The sequence below is a fragment of the Netta rufina genome (genome assembly GCF_964035555.1).
Source record: "Netta rufina genome assembly, chromosome: 3".
Taxonomy (NCBI): domain Eukaryota; kingdom Metazoa; phylum Chordata; class Aves; order Anseriformes; family Anatidae; genus Netta; species Netta rufina.
Genome location: NC_140125.1, coordinates 12,757,896 through 12,783,214, shown reverse-complemented (window position 1 = coordinate 12,783,214; position 25,319 = coordinate 12,757,896). Strand labels below are relative to the sequence as shown.

The 25,319-nt window shown below is 40.6% G+C and overlaps 1 protein-coding gene across 4 annotated transcripts in view; it reads left to right on the top strand.

The window, feature by feature from the left end:
- The window catches only part of AFTPH (aftiphilin), a 46,818-nt gene that overhangs the window by 3,665 nt on the left and 17,834 nt on the right, over positions 1-25,319 (top strand). For 3 of the 4 annotated variants that reach the window (XR_014618311.1, XM_084284656.1, XM_084284654.1), the window contains exons 2-6: positions 8,105-9,914; positions 20,360-20,511; positions 21,019-21,145; positions 21,472-21,528; positions 23,783-23,905. Coding sequence is in view for 3 of the 4 variants with exons in the window: in XM_084284656.1 (XP_084140782.1) it covers positions 8,136-9,914; positions 20,360-20,511; positions 21,019-21,145; positions 21,472-21,528; positions 23,783-23,905 (2,238 nt within the window). In the remaining variant the exon portion in view is untranslated. Of the gene's footprint in view, positions 1-2,244; positions 2,408-8,104; positions 9,915-20,359; positions 20,512-21,018; positions 21,146-21,471; positions 21,529-23,782; positions 23,906-25,319 lie in introns of all 4 variants that reach the window. The other variant, XM_084284655.1, reaches the window with a different exon arrangement.

Sequence of the window (25,319 nt, the reverse complement as noted above, 5' to 3'; positions counted from 1 at the left end):
AGGTTCGTGTTTTTCAGATGTTCCTTGCATTCCACGGCTGAGCATAAATGGAATATGGAGAAGCGAAACAGTGCAGCTAGTGAAGGCATGCGTTTGACTGCTTCTGTATAATCTGACAAGTAAGATTTAAAGGAAGATATCTCAGAGCTAGTTCCATTTCCCATTTGTGCCACCTAACTTAGTCTTCTCGTATGCGATGAGAGGGAGAAAAGCAGTGGCAAAGAGGTTTGGATCTTATATAGGGTGAGTTGTCTGAGGATGCCTTGTGTTTACTGCCAGCTTGGGGAGGACAGGAAGCCTGAGATACGTGCCTGAGTCCTGCTGGAAGGAAGCCTCCTGAGTTTTGTTACTTTAATGTTGCTTTTACATTCAACACTTCCTCATAGAAGGTGTCTGGCGTATGCGGTGTTTGTTGAAACCGCCATAATGTACAATTGTATTGATTAATGCCAAACGTTGCGTAATGAGAAACAAGGCTTATATTTAGACACATGGGCTGTATCGGAGCTGGGGAACATTGCTTGGACGTACATAACTTGAGGAAAACAAAAACTGTGTCCTCAAACTCCTGCTTTGTGTAATGGACCTTCTGGCCCTAACAGCATTAGATTCAAAATCGAAAGCATTGATTTCTGGAGGCTTTATGAAGTAAACATTTTCTTTCTGTATTTTGTTTGCTGGTAAGCTATTCCAAAAGGAAAAGTAAACTTAATAAACTAATTTAGGAACATATTGACTGCAGCTTGGACAATGACTCTTTTTGGATTGGATTTTAGTTGTAGGGATATTGTTTTAACAGGCAGACTTCTCACATTTACAATGGCCCTTCTAGAAATGAGTTTTCAGGTGCAGTACAGAAGGACCATAAATCCATTTTCCATTGTTAATAAGCCAGTGGAAAGGCAAAGTTATAATGGGGGACAGCTTTTCTTACTGGAAGCCAACATTTTGCTGTAACGAGGAGTCTAAATCTGGTCCTTACTAAGACATTTTGGATTAGTTTGAGGAATTCCCTTGCAGTGAAGAGCTGTGTTCTTGGAAAGAACAGCTACTAGCAGCTAATGACTTGAATCCACCTCCTTGCCATTGCAAGCTTTTTGCTGCAAGGCATTTCAGTAACCTTGTAGTTCCTATCGGGGAGATCTGGATCATGCCATCCCTGGTTAGTTTAAGTTTCTTTATGGGTTGTGATGGGTTGCTTAACTCAGCTTTGCTTTCAGAATAATCTGTTACTGAGAAGTTACTCATTGTTTTGCTAATGTTCTGCTTAAAGGAAGCGTTCTAACCCATAACATTTTGTTTGATTGATTTTGTATCTCAATTATTTCTTTACCTAGCAGTGTTCCTGGTGGCTTCCCAGTGTTTTAGGTCTTATATAAGAACCAAACATGCTATTTTAAGTTCTGCCTTAGAAGATGCGCAGACAAGGAGCTGCGTGTAACTGCTTTTGCTTGTTGTAATTACATTCTTCTCTTTGCTGCCGTGTCTTTGTTAGATTTGCTATGGCTCTGCAAAAAGGTAATGAACAAGGATGCGGTCCACGTATGAGGAAAGCAGATGCCGTTCCCTATTTACTACAAGCAAATAATGAGATACCCTGGTTTGATAGTCAGTGTTTTAGAAACCTAATTAGTAATGAGGTACATGTAAAAGTAGGGTATGAATTTTGTCCTTCTGAATCCTTGCACTGTCAAAACTTGAATCAAGTACTACTCTAATATTTTCCATCATTACAGTTTTTTTTCTCTTCTATTGTGTATTTCAAATTAACTCGTTATGTGCTTAAGTGCTTGTGACATTAGAAAAAAAATGATTTAAAACCAAGAATGGCTGCAATAGGATTGAATCGGACCAAATTAATCAGTATCATTTTTTTCTTTAAAGTAAAATGGCGATATGCACCATAAGTGTACTGATGAATTACATTTATAGTGCGACTTTAACAGTGGTATAATGTCTACTGGAGTGGAATTTGTTTGTGAAATTCCTTCATAACGAATATCAAAATACGGATATAAAGAAACAGTCAGAAGCAAGAACTAGTGCTTTTATCAGCTGTGCTTTTTTGTTGTTGTTGTTTTTGTTTTTAATACCAAGCAAAGGGTTGCAGAAAATGGCATCTGGAAGAGAAAACAATTCTGTGATACATTTTTCAGAAAAATGTTGGGCAAACTGCATGTCATGACAAATTGATGGCAATCCATTATCACTCTAATGATACAAACTATCTTTATTATGATTCAGAAAAACTTGCTGACACTTGTCAACATAAAGCTGTGATTGGGAATAAATTAATCCAGCCTAAACTGGAACGCTGAAACGTGCTCTGATTCTTCGCTTCAAGCTCTGCTGCCAGAAATCTGGGTTATTACAAACCGTAGAAACGTAGCTGCTCCATTATGTGCAGGTAAAAACTGTTAAAATTTCCCTCAAAGAAGAATCCTGACTACATAGCATGCTCAGAACTTGGTGGTTTCCATTTGTTTAAAAATTATATTTTTTTCCAGAGCATTTAAATGAGCAGATAGATGGTAAAGTGCATGTTAACCTCTTAGCAGGCTTTTAAATTTGGGAGCCAATTCCCTCTTAAAATACGAGGAAGATAAGTAACGTGCATCTCAGGCATGGATTTTTCTCAAATTCTACTTCCTGAGTACAATCGCATTTTACAAGTGAAGGGGTTAATCGCTTGAAATACGGGTTTGCAAGATGATGGAGCCTCACAGCGTGACTGGCAGGGTATGTCTGAGCTGGGTGGAGAGTGCTGCACTACAAAAGATGAAGCCGCAGTTCCAGCTCGGAGCCCCCGTTTGAGATGCCAGACAAAGCAGGGATTAACTAAAGGAATTAATGAACAAAGTTGTTGTTCTGGTAGCCCGGTGGCTTTTCACCAAGTTAATGTTCCAGTGAAGGATAATGAATTGGGTTCAATGGTTTGTGGTTGGCAGGTGGAGCGCTTTTGAAAGTCAAGAAAGGGGTTCATAATGAAATCCTTGCTGAAGGAAAGAGCATGAAGGCTCAAAATTCCCATGCTTTTTTATGTTTTAAGGTGAACTGGGAGTATGTTAAAAATTTATCAGTGATTAGTCCAAGGGCGGGGAAAGACTGATAAACATTTAAACAATTTCCTTCCGATAACCACTTAGTATGACGGTCTTCTGAGTTCTGTAAACAACAATTAAATCGTATTAACATATACACAGTACAGTTTCATACATTTTGGAGTTCTTTAACATGGACTTTTAAAATGCATCTGTAACATGGATTTGTAAAACGCAATGGTGCGTTTCCATCCTTGGAAATAGATGACTTTCCAAAAAAAATTGATAAATGAGCCCATACAAATGATTATGCAATTAGATCATATGGGCTAAACTGATTAAACTAATTCAAGATGAGGATTTGAGAATCTGATCACAGCTTTGATAGTTAACTACAATTAATGTTCCTCGCAGATCCTGTTTTGGCAACTGTTCCTGAAATGTATCTGGAGCAGAGCATTGTGCTGTGGGACTGCTGTTGTGTAAATGATCCCTGTGATGTTTTAAAAGTGCTTTGAAATAAAAAATCGAAGGAAGTTTCTTCCCTATGGCAGAAGTTGCAGGGGAGAAAATGTTTAGATGATCGGAAGTCTTCGTGCAAATTTGATTGGGGTTTGGCAGTCCGGTTCAGCCCCAGGTTACCTTTGTTCTGTTCTTCCTTGCCTACATTTTTTATGGTAACTGGGGGGGGAAAACAGTCTTGGAGGTAAATTCCCTGCAGCAGTGATGCTTGCTGCCCCCATGTTACTCATTTTGTTTTCTGAACGCTGCGTATTATTTTATTTTTTCAGTCACTCTGCTCCTAAGAAGTTTCTGAACTCTGTTTTATTTCTGGGTGAGATTAAGATAACTATAGCCTTCTGTCTGCTTCTTTATCATTTACTGTATTATTTTTGTGATAATAGGCACCTTGTGGAAGTACATCCAGTGCAGGCTAAGAAATAATTTTCGTGGGCATTTTTCGCATGAGATCTTGTGATGTCAGGTGGCGGAGCAGTAACTAATGCAGAGTTGAATGTGATTTTTTTTCAAATAACTCAAGTGAGAAGCAGCTTCTACATGCCTAGAAATGTAAAAAGATTTTTCTCTAAAAAAGCATGCTTGCAGTGAAACAAGTTCAGACAAACTATCTGTTTAAGGGGAAAGTGCAGAAGGACTTCTTCAAGGCCTCTGATTCATAGTTTTGGGACGCATCTTTGAGCTACAGATTAAAAAAAAAAAAGAAATTGAACTTCTGTTATTAGTTCAGGCCTCATTGTTAAGTCTGACTTCTTAATTTAAATAATATCGGTCTGTGTCCTGCATAATTTAGGAGGTTCCTCAGCGTTCTCCCTGATTGTGATCCACAAAGCCCCAGTAATGCAGGTGGGCCACCGAGCTCATAATGCTTCCTCGCCAAGTGCAAGAGATGCAGCTGACCAAAGTACCTGCTGAGATTTGGGAAATCATTAATTTTGATGTCATTGTCTAAGTGCAGAGCTGTAAGTTCTTATATTTGCTAGATGGAAGCAAAGCTGAGGTTGCTTTTACTGTGTGCTTCCCTTCTCGTGGCTTCTCATCAGTAAAAGTAAGGTCTTGGGATAGGGGCTGCTGCTCTGTCTAGATTTATCTCCTTTCTACTTGAATATATTTGCTTTTGTGATGTGATTGTTCTAAAACTGCTTCAAAAGAAGAAAAACCTGATACGTATTCATTTGGGGTTTTTAATATATATGTTACTTCTGTGTTAAGCTTGGTCTTTAGTACTCATCCTGCATTGAGAACTTCAAGACTGGGTCTTGTGGACTTCAGAAATGGGTGTTTCACAATCAAACGTGTGAGCTTCCTAGATTGTGGCAGTGTACAAGCATTACTTACTTACTTTCTTAAGCATTTAATGTTTTCTAGGCTACCAGTTTGAGAGTAGTTGAAATACTTAGGGATTTTATTTGGGTTTCTGCTTCAAATTTTTCTGGAATTAGTTGCATACTTCTTTACTTTCCAGGCTGTGGAACACTCATTTTCTATTTTAAAATCCTTTCTGTCTTAAAAATAGCTTTAGAGATGTCTTTTGGAGTGCATCTCTGCCAAATAAAGAAGAAAACATCTAATGACATGATAAAATGCAGTGTTGAGGCTGCAGTGGCTTTAATGATAGTGTTTGGTTGTGGTGATGGAGCTGCTTATCCCACCCTCCAGCTTTGGTAGCTTTTTTTCCTGTTTGTTTGGGTGGTTTTTGGTAGGACTCTTGTCTTTATCTTCCTTCTTTCCAGCCATTTCCTAGCTCCTCTTCAAGCTCCTTTTTCTTTTTGGTTTATATCTAGCCAGTGCCATCCTTGAAATAGTGTTGAGGGTGGGTTTTTTTGTTCCAAAAAATGGGTTTCTTGCCTTTACATCTTTTCAGCTTTTGTCACATGGGGTAAGATAGTAAATACCGTGTCAACTGAATTTTCCAAAGAGGTGTAAACACTCCCGTTAAATTCCAGGAGGTTTAATAATAAATTTGTGCTGTTGCCTACTGAGATTAAACTGGAAATTCATGGACTCAGATTTAGTTACAAAGAGTTAACCAAATAAATAACCAAATAAATTACTTTTTTGTTTGTTTGTTTGTTTTCCTTTCCCATTTCCAGGGCCAGTAGCAGGAATTGGTGAGGGGGCGAATCCCATTTCAAAGGATGCTGCTTTCTCTGTCCTTTCCCGTTAGTGTCCGTGTGTTTCTGAAGAGCTGTGGGTTTGTGACTCTGGGAGTCATGAAGTCCTGACGCAGGGCTGTGGGGTTTAACCAGCTCCCCTGTAGCTTTGAAGAGCGCTTTTCCCAGGGTACGATGCCTTGGGATGAGCACAGCTCGTATATAGCAGATAAACATCTATCTACCTAACCAGTCTTTTTATTTTTATTTTTATTTTTCCTACAAAAGTACAACCAGCAGGACTGCTCTGAGAGTCACAGAGAAGAAATGCTGTTATCGTAGGTAGTGGATTGGAAGCCCAGAAGCTTGCAAAGTAAACAGGTTGGCGAAATGTCAATGTGAGCTCAAAGTCATACTCCACAGACACCTCAGACAGGATCTTTTACGTTCATGGATGACATTAAGCAGCAGTTGCTAGACCTTGATGTAAAATGGGGAGAGTGCTTTTGGCCGCTGAAGCCTCTGAGGCAGGAGAGTGAAGCTGCTCTCTGCAATACCTTGCTAAGCAGCTGGTGCTGAGTAAGCCTATGTGGGAGCTTGTTGACAACTTCATTCTAAACAACATTTCTCTGCAGTCTTCAGTTTTCATGTGATGTTACAAATTACTTCTTGGTTTCACTTTGATAAGCAGCCTATTCTTTTATAGCTGCAAAATATACCCTTTAAAAAAGTTGGAGATCTGTTAGTCACCTGAAAGATCTCAGACTTTCCTGGTAAATACGATGAGCTGTTTGGCTCAAGAGCTGTGGTATGTTGTGCTTGAAAAGAGCTGCAGAGCTTCATTTGTTGTTGTTGTACCCTCTGTGTGATGTTGTTTAGGATCACGTACAAAGTCCTTTGCCAAGTGCTTTGGAGTTAAGGATCCTTGTTTTGGTTTCGTTTCAAAACTCAGAAAGTCTGCACTTATTGTAGTAATTAGAAATTCAACTATTTGCTAATGTATGTAGGTGGTTTCCAATTTTCTCTCTTTCTGCAGGTAACACTTAGTATGTTACAGGTTATTGGTAGACAAATGACATTTCCAATGGAAAGAGCCCAGTTATAGCTCTCCCTTTAAGGATTGTAAGGTACAAACTGGTTAGGTGATGTGTACAGCTGTGAATATATAAGTAACACTAGCTAATGGTTCATTAATCACATGCAATAGTGGAAAAAAAATAGACCATTTTTGGTGTTGGTGGGAATTCTCAATCCATACTTTGATTGTTGCTTTAATAGTTTGCAATGTTGAAGTTGTGTCCTTAATCTGGTTCTATCTAGGCCATGGGAGCGCTTTCGTACTTTTTTTTTTTTCCCTGTGATTTAGTGATTTGTGTTTAAATATTTCATGGATAATCTTGCTCCGTTCTGCTTTTGAGAATAAGCTTTGACGGAGAAGTTTGTTTTGCTTCTAGGCTTTGAAGGTGCTTGTCGTGGCCTTTCCCGACTGGAGGCTTGCAGGCCAGAAGCAGGCTGGCAGCAGCAGCTTTACAGGGAGACAGCACGCTTTGGCTTGGAGTTAGGAAATCCAACGAACAGGGAGATGGGACAGAAACCCAGGAATTGGTAGAGACTTACATTGCAGGACAGCAGATCACAGCTAGCAATTATAACTGTAACTTCTTCCACCACTCCTTTACCATTTCAAAGCATAAGGAAGCATCTTTACAAGTTTTTGGAGCTGCTGTTTTAACGTACACGACTGATTGTCCATCAAGTGGCTTAATTTCTGTGGCACAGTAAGGTGAGGGGCACAGCTGAGTGCGGGACAAGGCGGGCCTGGCTGTTTGTAAGGGTAACTGGCTATTTGATGAATTCCTGGTGACAGGACGCTGGGAACTGGTGGGTTAAAACTCGATTTAGTTGCGTCGGTGTGTTGCACGACAGCTCAAGACAATTGTATGTTGTGTGCTGGCATTTCAGCACCGTCTGCTGAGAAATGTGATCGTGGAGTACTTGACAAGAGACTCGAACTGTCCCCAGTAGATTGTGACTTCTAAAACAGAAGAATTGGTTAGAAAATGGGTTTGGGAAACTCTTGGTCCTGCCTTTATAATCTGCCCTGGGTGCTACATCCAGTGCAACTGCTGCTGAAAGTTACTTGTCACAGGCTTTAGCTGAGACTGCTGTTGTGTGTTTTTTTTTTTTTTGTTTTTTGTTTTTTTTGCCAGGCTTCTGATGTAAACCTTGCCTGGTTTCCTGGTAGAGAAAGAAAACACTATTTCAGGGTATTGAAAGTTATGGGCAAACATTCTGCAGGCATTTTATATGGTGCTGTTTTATGTTCCTTTTTCATCTAATATCGACATTGACCTATACATCCACTTCTAAAATGTGAAAGAGTGAAAAATAAAATGTGAAGGAAGGCGAGGTAGCCAAATTCTAATATACTTCTCTCTTTTGCCTTTATAGAAATATATTAACTTTGAAGTGGAACTAAACAATGGAACCAGACATCATTCGAATGTATTCCTCATCCCCTCCGCCACTAGACAATGGAGCTGATGACGACGATGAAGATGAATTTGGGGAATTTGGAGGCTTTTCTGGTGTAAGCACTGCTGGTGTAGCTTTTGCAGATTTTGATACTCCAGACTACGGTCATCCAAAGGAGGAGTTTATACCCACAAATCATTTTATCCCCCTTCATGATTACTCTGACAATGTAGCTAGCATTGCAACTTTCACATCTGTTAAAAATGTTAAAGACTGCATTGCAGAGCTTCCTACTCCTACTAAGGAACTTTCTGATATGTCAGCTACTAGTACCAGCAAAGAGAAATCTAAGTTTAGAACTTCAGGTCCCGCTTTTGATGTAAGTTTAGAAGATGTAAACAGAAGAGGGGAGCGAAGAGAGAGCGCTGGGAAATCAGAGAGTTTTTCTTCTGATGTCGTTAGAACTGATACAGCAGTTGAAAGCCAGGGTGAGCAAATAGATGCTTGTAATGGTGAGAAACTTCCATGTCTAGAGATTCTAACAAACGGATTTGCAGCATCGGACCCTGTAAATCCTCAGGGAACAGAAGATCTAGACAGCATCAGTGACACAAAGGGACTAAAAACTGTTAGCACCCATAGTACTGAGCTAAGCTTGAACTTGATGCCTAGCTCGGGTGAAGGCTTTGCAGATTTTGCTACGTTTTCAAACAAAAAACCAACCCATTTAGAGGGAACAGGGCCTACAATATGCAGTGTTCTTAATGAAAGAGACTCTCTGAGCATTCAGGAAAACAACAGAATAAACAGAGTAACTCATACTGCAGAAGAGACTTGCGTTGCAGAAGCTAGCTGTGAACAGGGTTCCTCAGCACTGGAAGATAATGAATTCACAATTTTTAGTACGTCTCAAACAACTGGAAGTTCAATATGCACTACTGAAAATGGAGAAAACAATGGGAGAAGAAAACAACACGACACAGAGAATGGCAGAGGTTTTTCTCAGCCCGATGACTTTTCAGGATCAGAGGACATCAAAGCTGATGAGATCCAAAGCCTAAGCAGTGATCTTGCAGGAGAAGACGTGGGTGATCCTGAAGATGTTAAGAATGGTGGAAGTGGTACTGAAGTTGTAGCTTGCCGTGACGCACATGACGACGACTTTGGTGACTTTGGCTCAGTCAGCAGTGCATCTCCCACTTTCCTTAATGCTCAAGAATCAGTAAATGCTCCGGCTTTAGAAGGAACTTCTGAGCAGCCTGCACATATTAGCAAACCTAATGATGCATTTGGTGAATTCAGGGACACAAGTACTGTTTCTCAGCTGCCAGCAACGTTGGATCAAGCTGAACGAAATCAGACTGCTGACACTTTAGAATGTAACGCTACCAGTAACATTTCTGGCGTAGACTCCCAGCATACTGTTGAGGTAGAAAATGGTGATGATAGTGAGTTTGGAGACTTTGATTCAGTGCCAAAACCTCCAGATGAGAGTGTTGCTTTTCAGGACTCCGATGACTTTGCGGACTTCAGTTCAGCAGGTTGTAACCAGGCTACTGATTGGAATGCTTTTGAAGATGAACAAAAAGACAGCTGTTCTTGGGCTGCCTTTGGAGAGGAGCAGGCTGGTGAATCTCATCACAGAAAAGAGACGTGGCAGTCACATAGGACAGATGCATCGGCGAGGATTGATGGCCCAGTATTACACAAGACTGACAGTTTTGCTTTAGCATCTTTCCAAGGACCTACCAGTAAGCAATCCCAAGAGCCAGCACCTTCAGCTCAGGTAAAGGTGTTCTTGATTTTGCTTGCTCAGTATTGTTCTGCTCTTGTGCATGCAGCTCTTCCTGGTTCCTGCTTCTGCATACGACAGATGTTTGGACAGTCCTTGTTTGACTTGTGGGAGAGATTTAATTTGGTGGGTGAGAAAGGCTGGTATGAGATACTATGCTGTATTTGCATCTTTTCTCTTTGGCGCTGTTATTTCCTGCAGAAAAATGAGCAGGGTATGTGGGAATTTGTATGCATTTGTTCTGAAAATTATATGTGGCACTTTACATAAACTGATCAAAGGAATGAGCCATCATAAGCATTTCAGAGCCTGTGATGGTTCTTCCTTTGCTTCATAGTTTACAGCCTTTTCGGGGGCACTCTGATGTTGCCTTTTCATTAAATAGGCATGAGGTAGGTGACTGGAAGCTGGAGCTACTGGTTCCCCAATTTTTTCAGCACCATTCTCCACCGTGTTATCAAAAATCTGATTACAAATGGTGACTCAGTTTGTAAATAGCTGCACTCATTCACTTAGACTGCGATCGGGAGATGTCTGACATTGCAAGCAGGCACTGCTGCAGTTTGTTTCAAAACTGTCACTGACCTTATCATAAAATACGGCCTCTGGAGCTCCGTCCCTCCTATCCTAACTCCTGGTTAGTTCAAAATAAGTCTCTGTTAAACATCACTTATGGCAAGCTCCACATTATAGCTGCATTGCAAATACTGGACTGATGATTTCTTGCTGCTGCTGCTGTGTCTAAATGGGAGTTTTCTGGAGGGTAAAGTAGACAAGATCGTTTCTCACTCCCTCGGTTTTCTGCCTTTGTTGCTAAGTATGTATTAATTCCTAAATAATTCCTTCCTAGGTCTTTTTGCTAGTCATCTGTGAGATCTGTGCCTGTTCATACATAGATACATTTTTTTAATAAGTATTCAATACTGCTCTTACAAAACTCACAGCAATTTGGCTTTAAAATTCCCTTCAGTGCTGCTTTTCAATCATGTCATCCTGTGTGAGTCGGTTAGAGCACGCTAAGGGCGTTAGTGGTGATATGTATCTAAAAGCTTTGGCTTTTCTCTTCCAAGAAAAGGAAATGAGGTAAGCCCTTTCTTCCAGGACCTGGTGCAGGCTTGGTGACAGCCATACCTCTTTCCGTTTCCTACCAGTGGCAGATGAAAAGGGTTTCCAGCAGAAAGTTGTGCCAGTCAGAGCTTTGCAAGCACCAGCCAGTAGGAGGGAGCTTTTGAGGCTTAGCATTGACTTCTGGTCACATTAAAAGGCATGAGCCTCAGCTCCTGATGCTTCCTGCGTCCTGTTATGTTCAGTGACTAACACCCCAAATTTCAAATGGACTTTGTGAGACCAAAAAAGGATCTCAAGTGAACCTGCAGATGGATTTCTCTGCCTATGCAAAACCTTACTCATTTGCTGGGGGTTATCTCACTGTGCGGGTCTGTTTCTCAAGACAAAAGCACAAATCTCTTGTTACCTGTTCTGTTGTCCATCCACCTGTGAAATCGGAGAGTACCTAGGTCATTAGTGCAATTAATCTAAATTGTTTCTGTTTCCCCTCGGAAGAAGCTGTCCAGAATCTGACAAAGAAATAGGGTGGGGAGATTATTCCAGTTAGATCATCCCGTTTTCCATTAAATCATGTTTTTTAGGGCGGTTAGAAAGTGCCAGATGTTCATTTTTGCTTTGAAATTTCATCAAAAAATATGGAAAATTCTACTGAAAACAGTTTCTGAATGTTGATGTTTATAAAAGCAGAATTTTCAGAGGTTTGGTAACATTTTCTCCCCCTCCCCAAGCCTGTGTTAGGCACAGATGAGCTCAGTTACAGTGGAAGTTCCTGGGTGTTCTGTGGGAAGGTCGTGCAGTAGATTGCTTGGATTGGAAACCAAGTTGTAAAACCTAAAGATTTTTTTTTCATTCCTTTTCTTTAAACTACAGTCAGCTGTGACTGCAGACAGAGTGATTTTCTGCCTTTCCTGCCAGTGAGGAAGCACAACCCCGAGCTTGTTGTTCTGCACCAACAAGCTGCAGAGGAAGTTGAGCTGGCGAAGGTCTGTTTTGCAACAGTTCCTCAGCCTTGCAGTAAATAGTTGCTACATTTTTTTTTCAATTAACTCTTAAAAGCAACAGTTACACAGCCTGATAACAAACTTTGTGTTCTGCAGGAATTCTTTAAGTGTTCAAAAGACTTCTCCAAACCTGTATTTCTATCTAATGTCTTTCTATATTTAAAAATGCTTTGTTTTAATCTTAAATAGTAACTCTGGTTTGAATCCAGGGAGCCACAGTTTAGCGTTTGCAACTAGAAACGCCGTCTTGTACGTTCTAGACATTGAGATTAGTCAGGTCATCAGCAGCCTGCAAACAGCTCCAGTACTTGGAGTGCAGGATATTCGAGAAATGGAACAGATTTTCATCACTTTCCTTACTTTCAATTAAGAGATGCCGTTGAGGTCAAGCCACAAAACGCAGCATGTTCAAGTGTGTGCTGAGAGAGAGCGCTGCTGCATGTGCTAGACACCTGAGATAGAAGTGGTAACTGAAACTTTGGCGTGGGTGAACTGGTATCACTTACAAGGTACAGTGTACACTTAATCTGCAGTGTTGAGGCTACAAGAGTCACCGTGGTGTGGTAGTACAATAATTTTGGATGGTGTATAAACAGAATGACCCTGACATAATTCTTTACAAAAAAAAACTGAGAAAGGATACTTAGCCAGCAGCATTGCTGTTTCAACGTGGAAATGATGTGTACAACGACTTTCATCCTTCCAGAATGTAGCACGACAGGAAAGTTATTTACCGGTAGTTCAAGTTCCCTCGCCACCAGTCTCTGCATATTTTCCTTTCTGTTTACCTGTTGCTGTTTTTCTGGATGTGAAGGAGACAGCAAAATGTCATGTTTTCTGAATGTGGTCTTGAAAACGTATGTGTCAGGCAAGCTGCTTGAAAACCTGTTTGGTTTAATGTTTATTAAGATTAGACCTGACTTGAATTCAAGCAATTAATCAATTTTACAAAATACAGAATATAGAAGATGAAGGTAAGGGGAAAAAGGTCATAACACCAACATCACGTAGCAGCAAAAAGATCTTTTTGTCTTTTCTCCTTTGCCTTTGGTCTTAGGTGCTCAGACTCCTGCACATGATCTGAAATGTGGGATTTGTAACAGAAACCTCTCGCTGACCTCTTCTCTTCAGTAGCAGTAGGCAGAGGGGGGGAAAAAGAGAATGGTTTTCAGTTTGCAGTTAAAATTACTGAAAGAATATGTAATCCATTAGAAAGAGCGTGTTCTTCAGCCTTTGAAGCTGGAAGATATACAAGCAATTGTTTGAACCCATTTCAGGACTACTGTGTACCTTAATCATGTAATGTTTTTCTTTAGCTGAAAATGCGGAGTAGTTTGTTTCGGTATAACTGCAGGCTTGCGTTTGATATAGCCGTGCCTTTGTGTTCAACAAAACTGATTTAGGATGTAGTATGGGGCGAATTGCTTCATCTAACAAGTTCTGAGCAAACCTGCGCCGTACCTTGCGCACTAATCCCCTTTATGTGACCACACAACACGTGTTTGTAAGGAGCATAAAGCTCACAGTGCAGCTGTTTCCATGAGATAGTGCTGAACGTTAGTCAGCTGAGGGGGTTACTCTGCAGCATTGTGTGTTAACAATATGGAGAGGATTTAGCAAAGCACAAGAGCAGTTTTTACTTGCAGTAGGCACGGAGGTGGGTGGTACGGCCGCGTGTAGCTGTGTTCAAGGAGCACAAGCGTCTCTAGAGGAGGAGGAGATGAGCAGTGGTTTGGTTGGAAGGCCAAGACTCTTCCTTAGTTTAGCTGAGACTTAACAAATCTGGGAGCGGGAGAAAGGGAAATATAAATAACCCTTAAGCAGTTTTTCAGATCCTCCGCTTATCAGAGAGCCTGCGTGCCGAAGCTCGACCTCTTCAGATTAATCAGAGTGGGTGATGTACAGCTCCTGAGCCGCAAGTGTGCGTCAAGACAAAGAAAACCCTGCATCACTGTCATGTTGAGAGCACTTCTTGGGCAGTGAATGAATAGTCAGCCTCTTGGAAAAAAGTAGCTACGGCCATAAAGACTTCAGGCTCCCTGTTCACTGAGATAAATCAGGGTAGTGTTGGCTAAATTAAGTTCAGACAGTTGGGTAACAACTTACAGTATAAACTTATCTGTCTGGAAAGGCTTTTTTATGTTCATAGCATAGTTTTTTAAGGATGTTCAGCTGAATAACAGACCAAAACAGGCCATTAAAAGTAGCCCGTAATTGCTGTAATTCAGAACAGGCTGGCTGAGGGGATCTTACAACAGAAAATAGCTTGGGAGGAAGAATTAGTGTACGATTTCTGTTCATATGCCTCAATCTCTTAAAAAATATTTTCCATCTTGTACACGTAAGTTTTGTCTACCATGCTTCCTCTCAGAGCCGGGCTGAAAAATCCGTACACCACCACTAGACAATAACAGCACGACTGAAATGGGAAGTAAGTTGAATAGTTACCTCCCTAAACCACATAAAACTTCATTTTACCTGCATGGAAGACACAAGATTTGATCCTCTCCAGCTGAGGGAGAATAAATGGATGAGCCTTCCAGCCGAAGAAGGGAGACAGCTTCACGTTTCTACACTTAACTTGCCTGTGGTTTATAACTCTTCTTGCATCAAGCAATAAAAGACACCACTTGATTGCATAACTAAATAGCATCTTCTTGCTGCCTTGTAAGTCTTGGTTCAGGCCCATTGTTTCCATTATAAAATATCCGCAGAAATAAATGCGGATAAATAAGAATGAAACAGTTTCCTTTTTTTTTTTTTTCCTCCTCAAGCTCTAAGAAATTTATGGCACCACGTTAAATTAAACTGCTTTTTAAGAGGAGAATGGGGAGAAGAAACACGCTGGGATCGTGAGAAGTGCAGCTGGTGTTCTGGGTGAGCTTTGCTTCTCCTCTTGGCTCGGTTGTTGTGCCTGCAGCACTTCTCCCATTGCTCGGAGAAGGTCCTCTGCTAAGCACAGCCTGCACATTGGAGAAATAAATGTTGCAATGTGGAAAGCAGAGTGATTCTTAATTTAAGCAGTTGCAGCCCATAAACTTTTCCAAATTAAAAAACTGCCCCTATTTAACTGGGAACGTAGTGGTTTGCTTGTTCGTGTGCTTAGTTAACTGTTCACGTTTGTTTCTTAGTGCTTGAGCCCAGAAGACCTCGAGAGCCTCTGAAGTTGATGGCTTTGGATCCCTTGGTGATTTGTAGCTGTTAATGTGGTGGAGCTAAAAAATGGATTTTAACTGCGTGGTCCTGTAGGTTAGCTCTTAAAAAGGTGATGAAGTTACAGAAGTATCCAGTGAGTTAGTTACACAGAGGCAAATGTGTTGATGAAAATATTGTGTGGGTGTTAGAAAACACAGCAAAGGGAGTTTCTCAATGAATGCATAATATCGAAATGGTCATAAACTCTTGTAAGAGGCCCTCTCAGAGCAGTGGGTGTGTAATATCAGATAAGATCTCTCTGGTTAATCAGTTTCTTTTCTTGGCTTCTGGCCCCTGATCTTTGATCTGCCTTTTTGAGAGCCTTCACTCAACTTCTGCATTCTGGAGGCTGGTCATGCCTCTATCACTTTAGTCCATCTGTAAATTATACATTTAGCATCTTAGTTCCTCCAAAGGCTCATTTCTGGTTTCTTTCTTATGTTCTTCTGCCAGATAAGTGTGGAATACCTAGTTCTTACTAATGCAGTGCAACTTTTACGCTGTTTTTATTTATTCTCAGGTCTCCTGGTTGTGCGTTCAGTAGATCCAAACAGCCCAGAGCCTGAGAATTGCTTCCTCACTATCGTCTTTTCCCCTGAAGCCAGAAAAGGGGGCTGAAGGGATGCTCCACTTCTCACTCTCCCCCTTCAGGGGACAGCAAGCTGCCATGGGCACCACAGAGAGAAGCAAGATGTCTTTTATTATTATTACTATTTTATTTTAACCCCCTGCACACAGAGTTCCCTGAAACTTCACCCAGGGAAGCGTTATAGTAGTTCAGTGGTGAAAGCTTCAATTCACATCAGCCATTTCTGCAGTGTAGCTCAAATATATTGTCTTTAAGGCAAGCTTCAGCACCTCTTTTTCACAGCTTTGAAGAGCAATAGTGACCTGGCACTGCTGAGCTCATGTGCAGACAGCTGGGGTGGATTTAGTGTGGCCAGTAGAGTCCAGCACAGTGTTGTTGAAGCAATGCAGTGATTCTGTAGTCTTGTGGTGAAGAATAAGAAGAAAAACAAATTTTCTAAACCAAGAACTTTGGCCTTTCAGCTTGGAGGGCTGATCTCGTCCCCCTGTTCACACAGCCCAGGTGATAAATTCTAATCCTGTGGCTGTAATTCTCCTTGGGAAGTCTGTTGTGTCTGTGATATCTTGATTGCCTCACGTGATGGCTACCAAATCTCTTACATATTTATCAAGGACTTTTGAGTGGTCACAGAAACTACAGGATTTTGAATTTGTCACTGTTTGGAAAATCACAGTGAAGTGCAAGAATGGCAACTCTGGCCTTCATTCACATCCCCAGTAAGTGCCTGTGAGCGTTACTCTTGTCAAACTGCAGTGCAGAACACCCAGCTATCAAATATTTCAGTGCCTCAAAGTGGAAGAAAGTTCTTGTGCTTCTTCTTGTGCTTTTTCTTTCTTTTTTTTTTAAGAGTACAGTTATATAAACCGAGGAAGAGTGCTCTTTCCACAGTGGATAAGGCATATTTTAGGAGTTATCGGGTGGGGTGTGGGTATTGGAAGTTAGACGTAACCCCAAATTGCATCAAATTCTTACTGGATTTTTCTTCCTGAAGGACTTGCTGAGTGACAGAAGCAGCATTTTCGTAGCCTGTTTTGTACAAACAATAGACTGATGTTTGTGGAAGTTGGACTTGTAATGAATTTCAAAATCTTGGTAATCCCCTTTGTACCTGGGAGCTGTCAGCATGGTATTTCATTGCCAGTTAGAAGAAAACTTCATCTGCTTCCTTTAGGGCCTTTGGCACTGCCTGAGAGCCGTGTGTGTGCACGTTCCTCCCCGTGTCCATTTGCACACGTAGAATTAATTATTCTGCTTTGCTATGGAAACTGTTCTTCTCTCCTATATATAAGTAAGGGCTAAGCACTTCTGGAGATTTAGAGAAGATGAAAGGAAGTGCAAAGAATGCTATAATTAAACCGTTCCGAAATTTTGGCACAATTCTTAGCTCAAATTTGAAATTGGGTGCTGAGGTGCTGCGTGGCTCATAGAGCCTCTCAATTCTTTCATTACCTAAGCGTATTCTTAGTCACTAGTATATTCTCAAATGTTCCTCCTTTTCAAGAAAGCTGATGCCTTGCTATTGTCATGATACAATGCCTTTCTTCTGCCTCTTCCCTGTCATGGGAAGATGTATTTTGTGCTGTATTAAAGCAAAGAGCTAAGATTCACCCGTTCACGTACCATAATAGCAGCTGACGCATTGTAGACAGAGTTAATTTTTAAAACTTGGAAGCATTAGGGCAGAATCCAGAATGCTGCTTAGTTTTACTTCCTAAAAATATCAATTAGTGCCTTAGTTTTAATCAAGGAGCGCAAAGCAGTCCACAGGTATCATGACAGGTAATGCACTTCGTACGGTCTGGCCAAAGGGGTTGGCCATTAAGGGATGATTAAACTTAAGAGGAAAATGACACGCTATGAAACGTGACTCATTACAGTCAGAGCATACCAGCAAGGTAATGAAGGGGGCAGGGAGGGGGAGGGAAATGAATCAGGTATGCTGTGAAATTCAGATAATAATAATGGCATTTGGACATAACGCCTTGCAGATGCCGTATAACTGAACCCGGTGGCTGTCCCTGTGTGCCAGGCTTTCTTTTTTTTATTATTTTTCAGGTAGGAGAACCGATGAGCTGATGCTGTAAGCAAGTAACTTGCCTGCTTTCTGCAGTCAGTAGCTGAACAGGGCGAGCAGGCTCCTTGCTCCTCACCTAGGCTCCAGCACAAAGGATCACGATATCCTGATCATTTGGCCTTTGCCTCTGTGTTATGTTTGCTGCTGTACGTGGTCGGTGGCTTGCCTAATTGAGACGGGAGATGAGGCAAACGTTCAAACGATTCTGATGAGAAAAGTTGTAGCTGATTACTGTGGAACAGATATTTCGTGTGCCTAAACGTGTGGCCCAGCAGTATCGGTTGGTCTGGTTAAATACATAACCTCCTCCCACAAGCCTCGCTTCTCTGAACCTTCAATCATTTCAGCTGGAACACAAAACCTCAGCCTGAGGTTTGCGTTTGTACATTTAGTGCTGCTGCTGAAATATGCTGCAGCTCCACAGGAGGGCTCTGCTGGCACAGCTGTGCTAGCACATGCTGCGGGATGCTCACGGGATTTTCACCTACTCACTTTCTCTTCGTTTTCCCCTGTAGAAAAGCAGGTATTGGAGCTGCTGGGTGCTGCCCAGAGTGCAGGGCAGCAGGTTATCAGGAAAGTGCCTGTTGAGGAAGTCCAAACTAGAGAGAGAAACCACCTTTTGTGCCAAGCTTGCATCCTAGCAAGAAGAGAGGTTAAGGTCCTTCTGTTAAGTCTCTTCTTTAATGTACTTATTTTTTAGTTTCAGTCTTCAGAGCATACCTTGCAATTGACTCTTTTTAGTAAATAAGAGATTTCTGATGACTTGTTTTTAACTAGTTGAACTGGTGTGAAAAGATGTGTTCCATTTAAGTGCTACTTCTGTTGTCTGAGACAGTTCGTAGAGCTGTAGTGAAGCTGAAGTTCTGTGGCTGTATGGAAATGCAGCTGAGAGGAGAGAGAAATTTAAGGGAAGAATGTGAAAAGGAAAAAACATGCTGTGCTTGCCAGAAAAGGTGTGTTTTGTTTTGCTTTTCTGTGCAGGTGGGATGTTGTATTTTTTATTCTTAATGTTAAAGCCAGCTGCCAAAACCCAGAGTGCCATGAATTTGAGCATTCTCCACTGTGGAATTAAAATGTTTGCACACCACTAGTACCAATTCGTGCTTTTTATGATGCTGAGACCTTATCCTACCGAATTGTCGTGGTCGTGGTGCTGGTGGAGAGAAAAACAGGAAAAACATTTCCTGCGTTGGGAACAGTTCTGCCTTTCCAGATCCTGATGCTCCCTCTCACCAAAGGGATGCCAAAGTGATGGTGACATCAGGACGTGGTTGTGACTGCTTTGTCAAGCAGGAAAAGCTGCCTAGTCTCTCAAAACCCTGGAAGGTAGATCTGGAGCCCTTCCACAAAACTCCAGAGTATTTGTGCTGGATATTTTGTGTACACATCGTGAGTTTATAACATAAGATAGCAGGAAGAAGGTCAGAGAGAACCAATGATAAAGCTGTGGTTGTGCAAACCATGCTGCTATCTAGCAGGCTTCTTACTCAGCTAAAATAAACCTCAGTGGGCTTTTTGGTGTTGTAAGTTATTTGGCTAGGATAGAAACCTTCCCAAGGCTGGCTTTTAAGCCCTGCATGGTCACAGCATCCAGCATCAACTGTCTGAGTTGTGAATGTGAGAGGCAAACTGCTGGGAGGAAAAGCGATTCTTCTTTTGATATTGAACAGCTTCAAATGTGCAGAAGCACATCGATAGGTTTGGGGGCAAGAAATTAAGGCATCAAGTAATTCTGTTCCTTTTCTCGAGAATTTATCTCTGTTGTGAACCAACCAAATCTTACAAATACTTTTTGCCAGTGTTTAAATGTGTTATTCTTAGCTCTTCTGTGCTATACCTGACTGTTTTACCAAACAGGATTGTTGTTCTACATCTGAGTTACTGATGCTAGTATTTTCTTTAAGGAAGCATGCAGTCTTTGGACTAAAAATGTTTCTCTGTAGTATTTTCAAAGTCATGATCCCTACATGAGCCTGTTGCACATCAGGCAGAGTTTTTTTTTTTGAGGTCTTCAACTGTGTACATCTTACAAGTGAAGCTGTCTTCTGAGCCAATGTTCTGTATCAAGGTTGGATCGAAGTGCACCGTTAAGTGGAACGAAAACTGTTTTCAGTTTGTACTTCAGATAACAGTCAGTAGCAAAAAGGTGTTCAGTAAAACCCTTAGGATGTGTAGAACTGGAGCCTTTAACATATCTTAAGTAAATACAGCTTAACCTTTCTTGCATATCTTTTATGCTAATATGTAACAAAGAGTGACTCTAAGAAATGTTAAGAACTTCTGTAAGAACTCAGTTTGCAGAAGGTAAGTTCCTTACTCTTTCCCAGTAGCTAACAGCCTTTATTTGGTGCTTATATAAAGTTTTGTGATCCTCTGACAGCTCTGTATCTTGAGGTAAGTGAAGCTTTGTATCAGCTACCTATTGCTTTCCATCTTAATTTTTTAATTTCAGACTCATTTTCTTTAGAACAGTTAGCAAAACTTGATGTAAATATCTTTCTCTTTGATATAGACAACGTTACTAGGTCGTCTGGAACGAATATTTGAAGTCTGTTTTCCTTCCATGCCTGTTCTTGAAATCGAAGAAGAAATAATTTCCTTGAATCATTTGCTGGAAGCAGGTGAAAAGCAGATGACAACTGAGGAGACCGTAGCAAGTACTGGGTAAGAAACCATTAACACAACTGACTTGAAACGAGGTAGAAACATGTCGTTTTTGGGAAGTTAAAAGGAGTTGTTTGTGTGAAGTATTTCAAAAAGCTACCAAGTAAAAGTTAGCTGTCTAGACAAATGGTTATTTTCAGTGACTACATACACCAGGGGTATTTCACTTAGTCAGCAGCATCTCATCTTCTAAGTGATGTCTGAGTTAGTTAATCAGAATATGGCTTATTAGTTACACTTGCTGGAAATTGCTATATTTATTTGTGCGATGGTGTGAAGTCTAAGCAGCCCTTGTTCTGCCTGCTGTGGACATCGTTTTCCTATTAGAAGTCTGAAGTATAATTGTTCTGAGAACACTGTGCAATTTTGGTTCCCCTGAGTGTCGTGCTAGGGTGTAAGTTTAATTGGAATGTGTAATAGGATGCTTGTATTAAAAATTCGAATAAAAGTTCAAAGCTGCTAAGTTGTTATTCCTGCTGATGACTTGATTTATGATGGGTTGTATAGGGAACTGATGGACGTGTGGACGGAGCTGCAGGATATCCACGATGCGTATGGACTGCGATACCAGTGGGGTGGCTCCCACAGCAACAAAAAGCTTTTGTGCTCCTTGGGAATCGACACCAGAAATATTGTGAGTCTGTCAATAAAACTCACTTTCTAAATAATGGAGCTGCTTTGAGCATAGAATTAGGTTGAAGTGTTTTTGTATGAATGCTTCTCTCTTAATTGCATAGCTGCAATAAACCTGGCTTTTCATGGCATGCTATCTTATAACTTAACGTTTTTCTAAGCCTTGTTAATATCAAAAGTTACATTATTTTTAACTGTTGTGTTTAACGTAGTAGTTATTCTTTGACACAATCTTACACAAGTTTTACAACATTGATGTTATAAAAGTACTATCACTGAAACATTATGACAGAACCTCTTAAGTAAATGTTTTTGTTGTTTTATCAGCTCTTTACAGGCAACAAGAAACAGCCTGTTATAGTACCCATGTATGCAGCAGGACTGGTAAGCTTTGTGTTTTGTTTGTTTTTTATTATGGCTCCCATAACATAAAACGAAATATATGAAATGGCATTAAGCACCAAGTATAATGAAATATATCTTCCTAAGTTCGGCTAAGGTTTAGGCATGAGTTGATACTGCACAAAAGAATCTTGAAATACACTATCTAGTTGTCAGAAATGATGAAGGAATGTCAAAATAAATCAAAACATAAATTTGCAGCCGCAGTGGGAGACCCTGGCTCTAAGACCAGATGCTTCAAAGGAAGGTTAAGAACAGCTAGGTAGCTGTGGTATTCCATAACTTGTGTGTAGAAATCTTCACAGATCTGTGGAGCCTTTCTCTCAGTGTAGCTGTTTCTCTGACAGACTGTTTATTAATTACTTGATTGCATCTCAGTATCCCCAGATCAAAAGAGAAGCTTAATCATGCTTTGCACTGTTCCTGGCATGTTAATAAATGACCTGTGTATGCGTATGTTTGGGTCTGTGTGTGGATACACATCTATACATAGAGGACAAAGTTCTGCAGGGATGAAGTCTGTTGTCCCTGAGAACCAAAATTCCTCTAAAAGAAGTTTTTCCCTTTGTCGTTTTCTACCTGCTCCACTCCTTTCCCTTTTCTCTTCCCTGCCAGCCTCCCCACTCTGCCCCCAAGCTGTTAGGCTGTTCATGCATACAAAAATTATTTTATAGACAGTATTGTTTTATTGCCCCAAGAGCTAAATAAAAATAGCAAGCATAATTCAGATTTGTATAGACTGTGAAGGAAAGCCAAATAACCTAGTTTACACCTAAGTCAATATGCTGCAATTCCTGCATGGCATTTCAGTCTGTGCAATGTCTATAGTAGTAAAAACATTCAGAAGGTAAGATTTGCCCTTTTTTTGCTAGTCTGAGCAGAACAGCCTATATAATACATAATTTCTGAAATATATTATATTCCCAGAAAAGAGCATATATGATTACGTACACACACACACTTTTTAGTATGGTCATTCACAAATAAAAGGCTTACAGTTTTCTTTGGTTTAATATAATTTAATCTGCAGGTTAATTTCATAGAGTGACTTCTGTAGTCAGTTTTTAGAGCAGTTGTTATCTGATGTATCCAGGTCAGCTCATGCACTTCTTTGGATTTAGGCACGGCATTCTGATTAACAGGGAAATAATACATCTCATAGCTATGTTGTTTCCTTCCTGTAAGGTAGTTGTGATTGTGTTTGTATGTGACATGTGCAATTATTTTTTTGCAACAGATTGTTGTTGCTGATTAATTATCTCCTAATTTGTCTGTGTGCTTAAGCACACAATAAGCTGGATTGAGATGATGTTACAAGTAAAGTGGCTTGATGCTTTCTGTTGCCACACTGCTTCAAGTGTTTCTCAGCTGTCTGAAAGAATTGGTTTAATTGGTGGTTAAATTCCAAGCTCCCCTAACGTGGTATAGGAACTTGTGGGACAGCTGATCTTGCTAGCTGACTTCCTGAAATTGTTTTTAAAATACTCTGGTAACAAATCCAAATGGTTTTATTTGGGAATTTTATTTTCTCATACCTCATTGTTCAGGGTTTGTTTGCCTATCTTAGGGCAAACTTTTATCTATCTGCAGATCTTTATTCACCCTTATTTTCATTCAGGGACGTCAGAGATTTCTGACATCTTTTGTATCACTGTTTTAGCTTTGAACAGTTTGTTTAAAATGAAAAATGTTGTTTTAATTATTGTCTCAATACTTTTTAATGCATTATTTCCATGTCAGCAATTGCTGTTCGTAATATTATTCTACTAACTGATAATTTAACATGTTTCTTCTGAATTACTTAATTGATGAAAGGGAATGAGTGCGTTTGCACCTTTCCAGTGGTCCATTTGATGTTTCTGGAATAGTCTGTACACGATGGGGAGAAGACATCACCTTACCAAGTAACTGTTCTTCTAGCTGAAACTGCATTATTGAAAGTTGAAAGCAAACTCCAGCTAAGCACTTGGGTTTCAGTCATTGGCTCAAATGTTTTTTAGGCTCTATGAAAACCTAAGGAATGAGCTGATTCTCTCTTCCCCTGCCCCACCTCCTTCTGATCCCTCACTGAAAGTATTCCAGTGATGGATGGTTGCCTTCAAGGCCCTAGTTGGGGATAGCACTGCCTGGTACTGAGTCTTCTCTCTTCTGGTGTCTGCAGTTCTTGGAATATATATACACGTGTGTTTGTACATGCGTGCATGTGATTTTACTATTATTAATTATTATTTTTTAGGGTATGTTAGAACCTACCAAGGAACCTCTGAAACCGATATCTGCAGCAGAAAAAATAGCTTCCATAGGACAGACACCTCCCGTATCACCAGAGATGAACACGTGCACATCCGATCAGTTCCAGGTAAAAATTACAGAGGGAGAGAGAGAGAAAGAAAGAATGAGGGAAATAATGGGATGCCTTGCTTCTTCCTTCATTTTCCGAATATCTGTATTCAACAGCACCTGTATGTAAAGGGCAGGTGTTCCTTTTGTCAGATTGAAGTCTTGTTGTTGGATCTACTCTTCATGTGTGACTGGATGGGAGTCCTCATGATAAGACTGTAGCGGTTGGTGGCCAGCATTTAAGAGTCCTGATGATACCTACCGGTACATAGCAACTAGTCAGAGGAAGGACTTCTACACTACAGGTTTTTTGTTCGCTTTTTCTGACGCTTATTATAGGAAGTCGTTCTACCTATTTGACAGTGCTTGTTTGCTTTTGGGTTTTGAGTTTGTTTTTTGTTGTTGTTTTAAACTACTATATTTACAGGTATACTGTTCATGCTCTTTTTGATTGTCCCTATACTTTTTCTTCCAGAGTAATATAAAAAGCAGCCCAATTGCCTGGAAAGAGATTCTGGGTACAATCATTGCAAGCATAAATAACTGATTTTTTGATTTTCTGAGTTCTGCTGGCCTTTCATGCCAGATTTTCACGAATGATTATCCTTTGAACAGCTCTAAGTTGCTTCTCTGGCTTCTGTCTTCTAAGCCTGATACAAAGTGAGTTCAGAGGAGCTTAGAAGTGAGCTTTTGAATTCTTTGTTTCTGTTTTTCTGGTGTTAGAAGGCCATTTATATGTCGTGTGTTGCAGTGTGTCTGGTTGGCAGCTAGCTAGGAGGATATGCAGAAACATTTAATTTTCAGTGTCACTACCATGGTACTTGGCATGTGTTCAGTCAGCTGTGTTCCTCCTTAGCACAGGTCTTGTTTAATTTGCCCAGCATTTGGTAACTGTCTGTACTTCTGACTGAAGGCATTTCAGAATGAATTATCCTTGTGCTTGCTATACCTAACAGGAATGCTGGGTACTTCTGAGTATAGCAATTATCTTGCACTATTTGCTCTGCTATAGTGCAGAGCTCTAACTGACATGCTTGTATCCAAGTTTTTTTTTCATTCTGGAAGAGCAGCATGTCAGTAGGCTCAGAACTGAGGCTGTTTGATATAGAGATGTACATGTTTGGTGACACTTCCTATATATACTGCCTCTCACAAATCCTGTAGTGGAACTGAGCTGCTGAACCGGATATTAGAAAAGGTAACAATGATTCCTGCAACCAGTCTGAGCTGAAGAAATCATTGTGTAACTTCTGTATATGAATAGAGCAGGAAAATTTCACTGTCTTTCTGCAGAATTCAAGGGTCTGTCTTCCTACATCAGGAGACATATTAAATGCTGTGTTGTAGAGAGCTGCAAGAGCCTAAGCTAGCAGCATCTCTGACATACGCTATTTTCTCAGTTGCCTGGCAGTCCTAGTGCTGAGTGCTGAAAA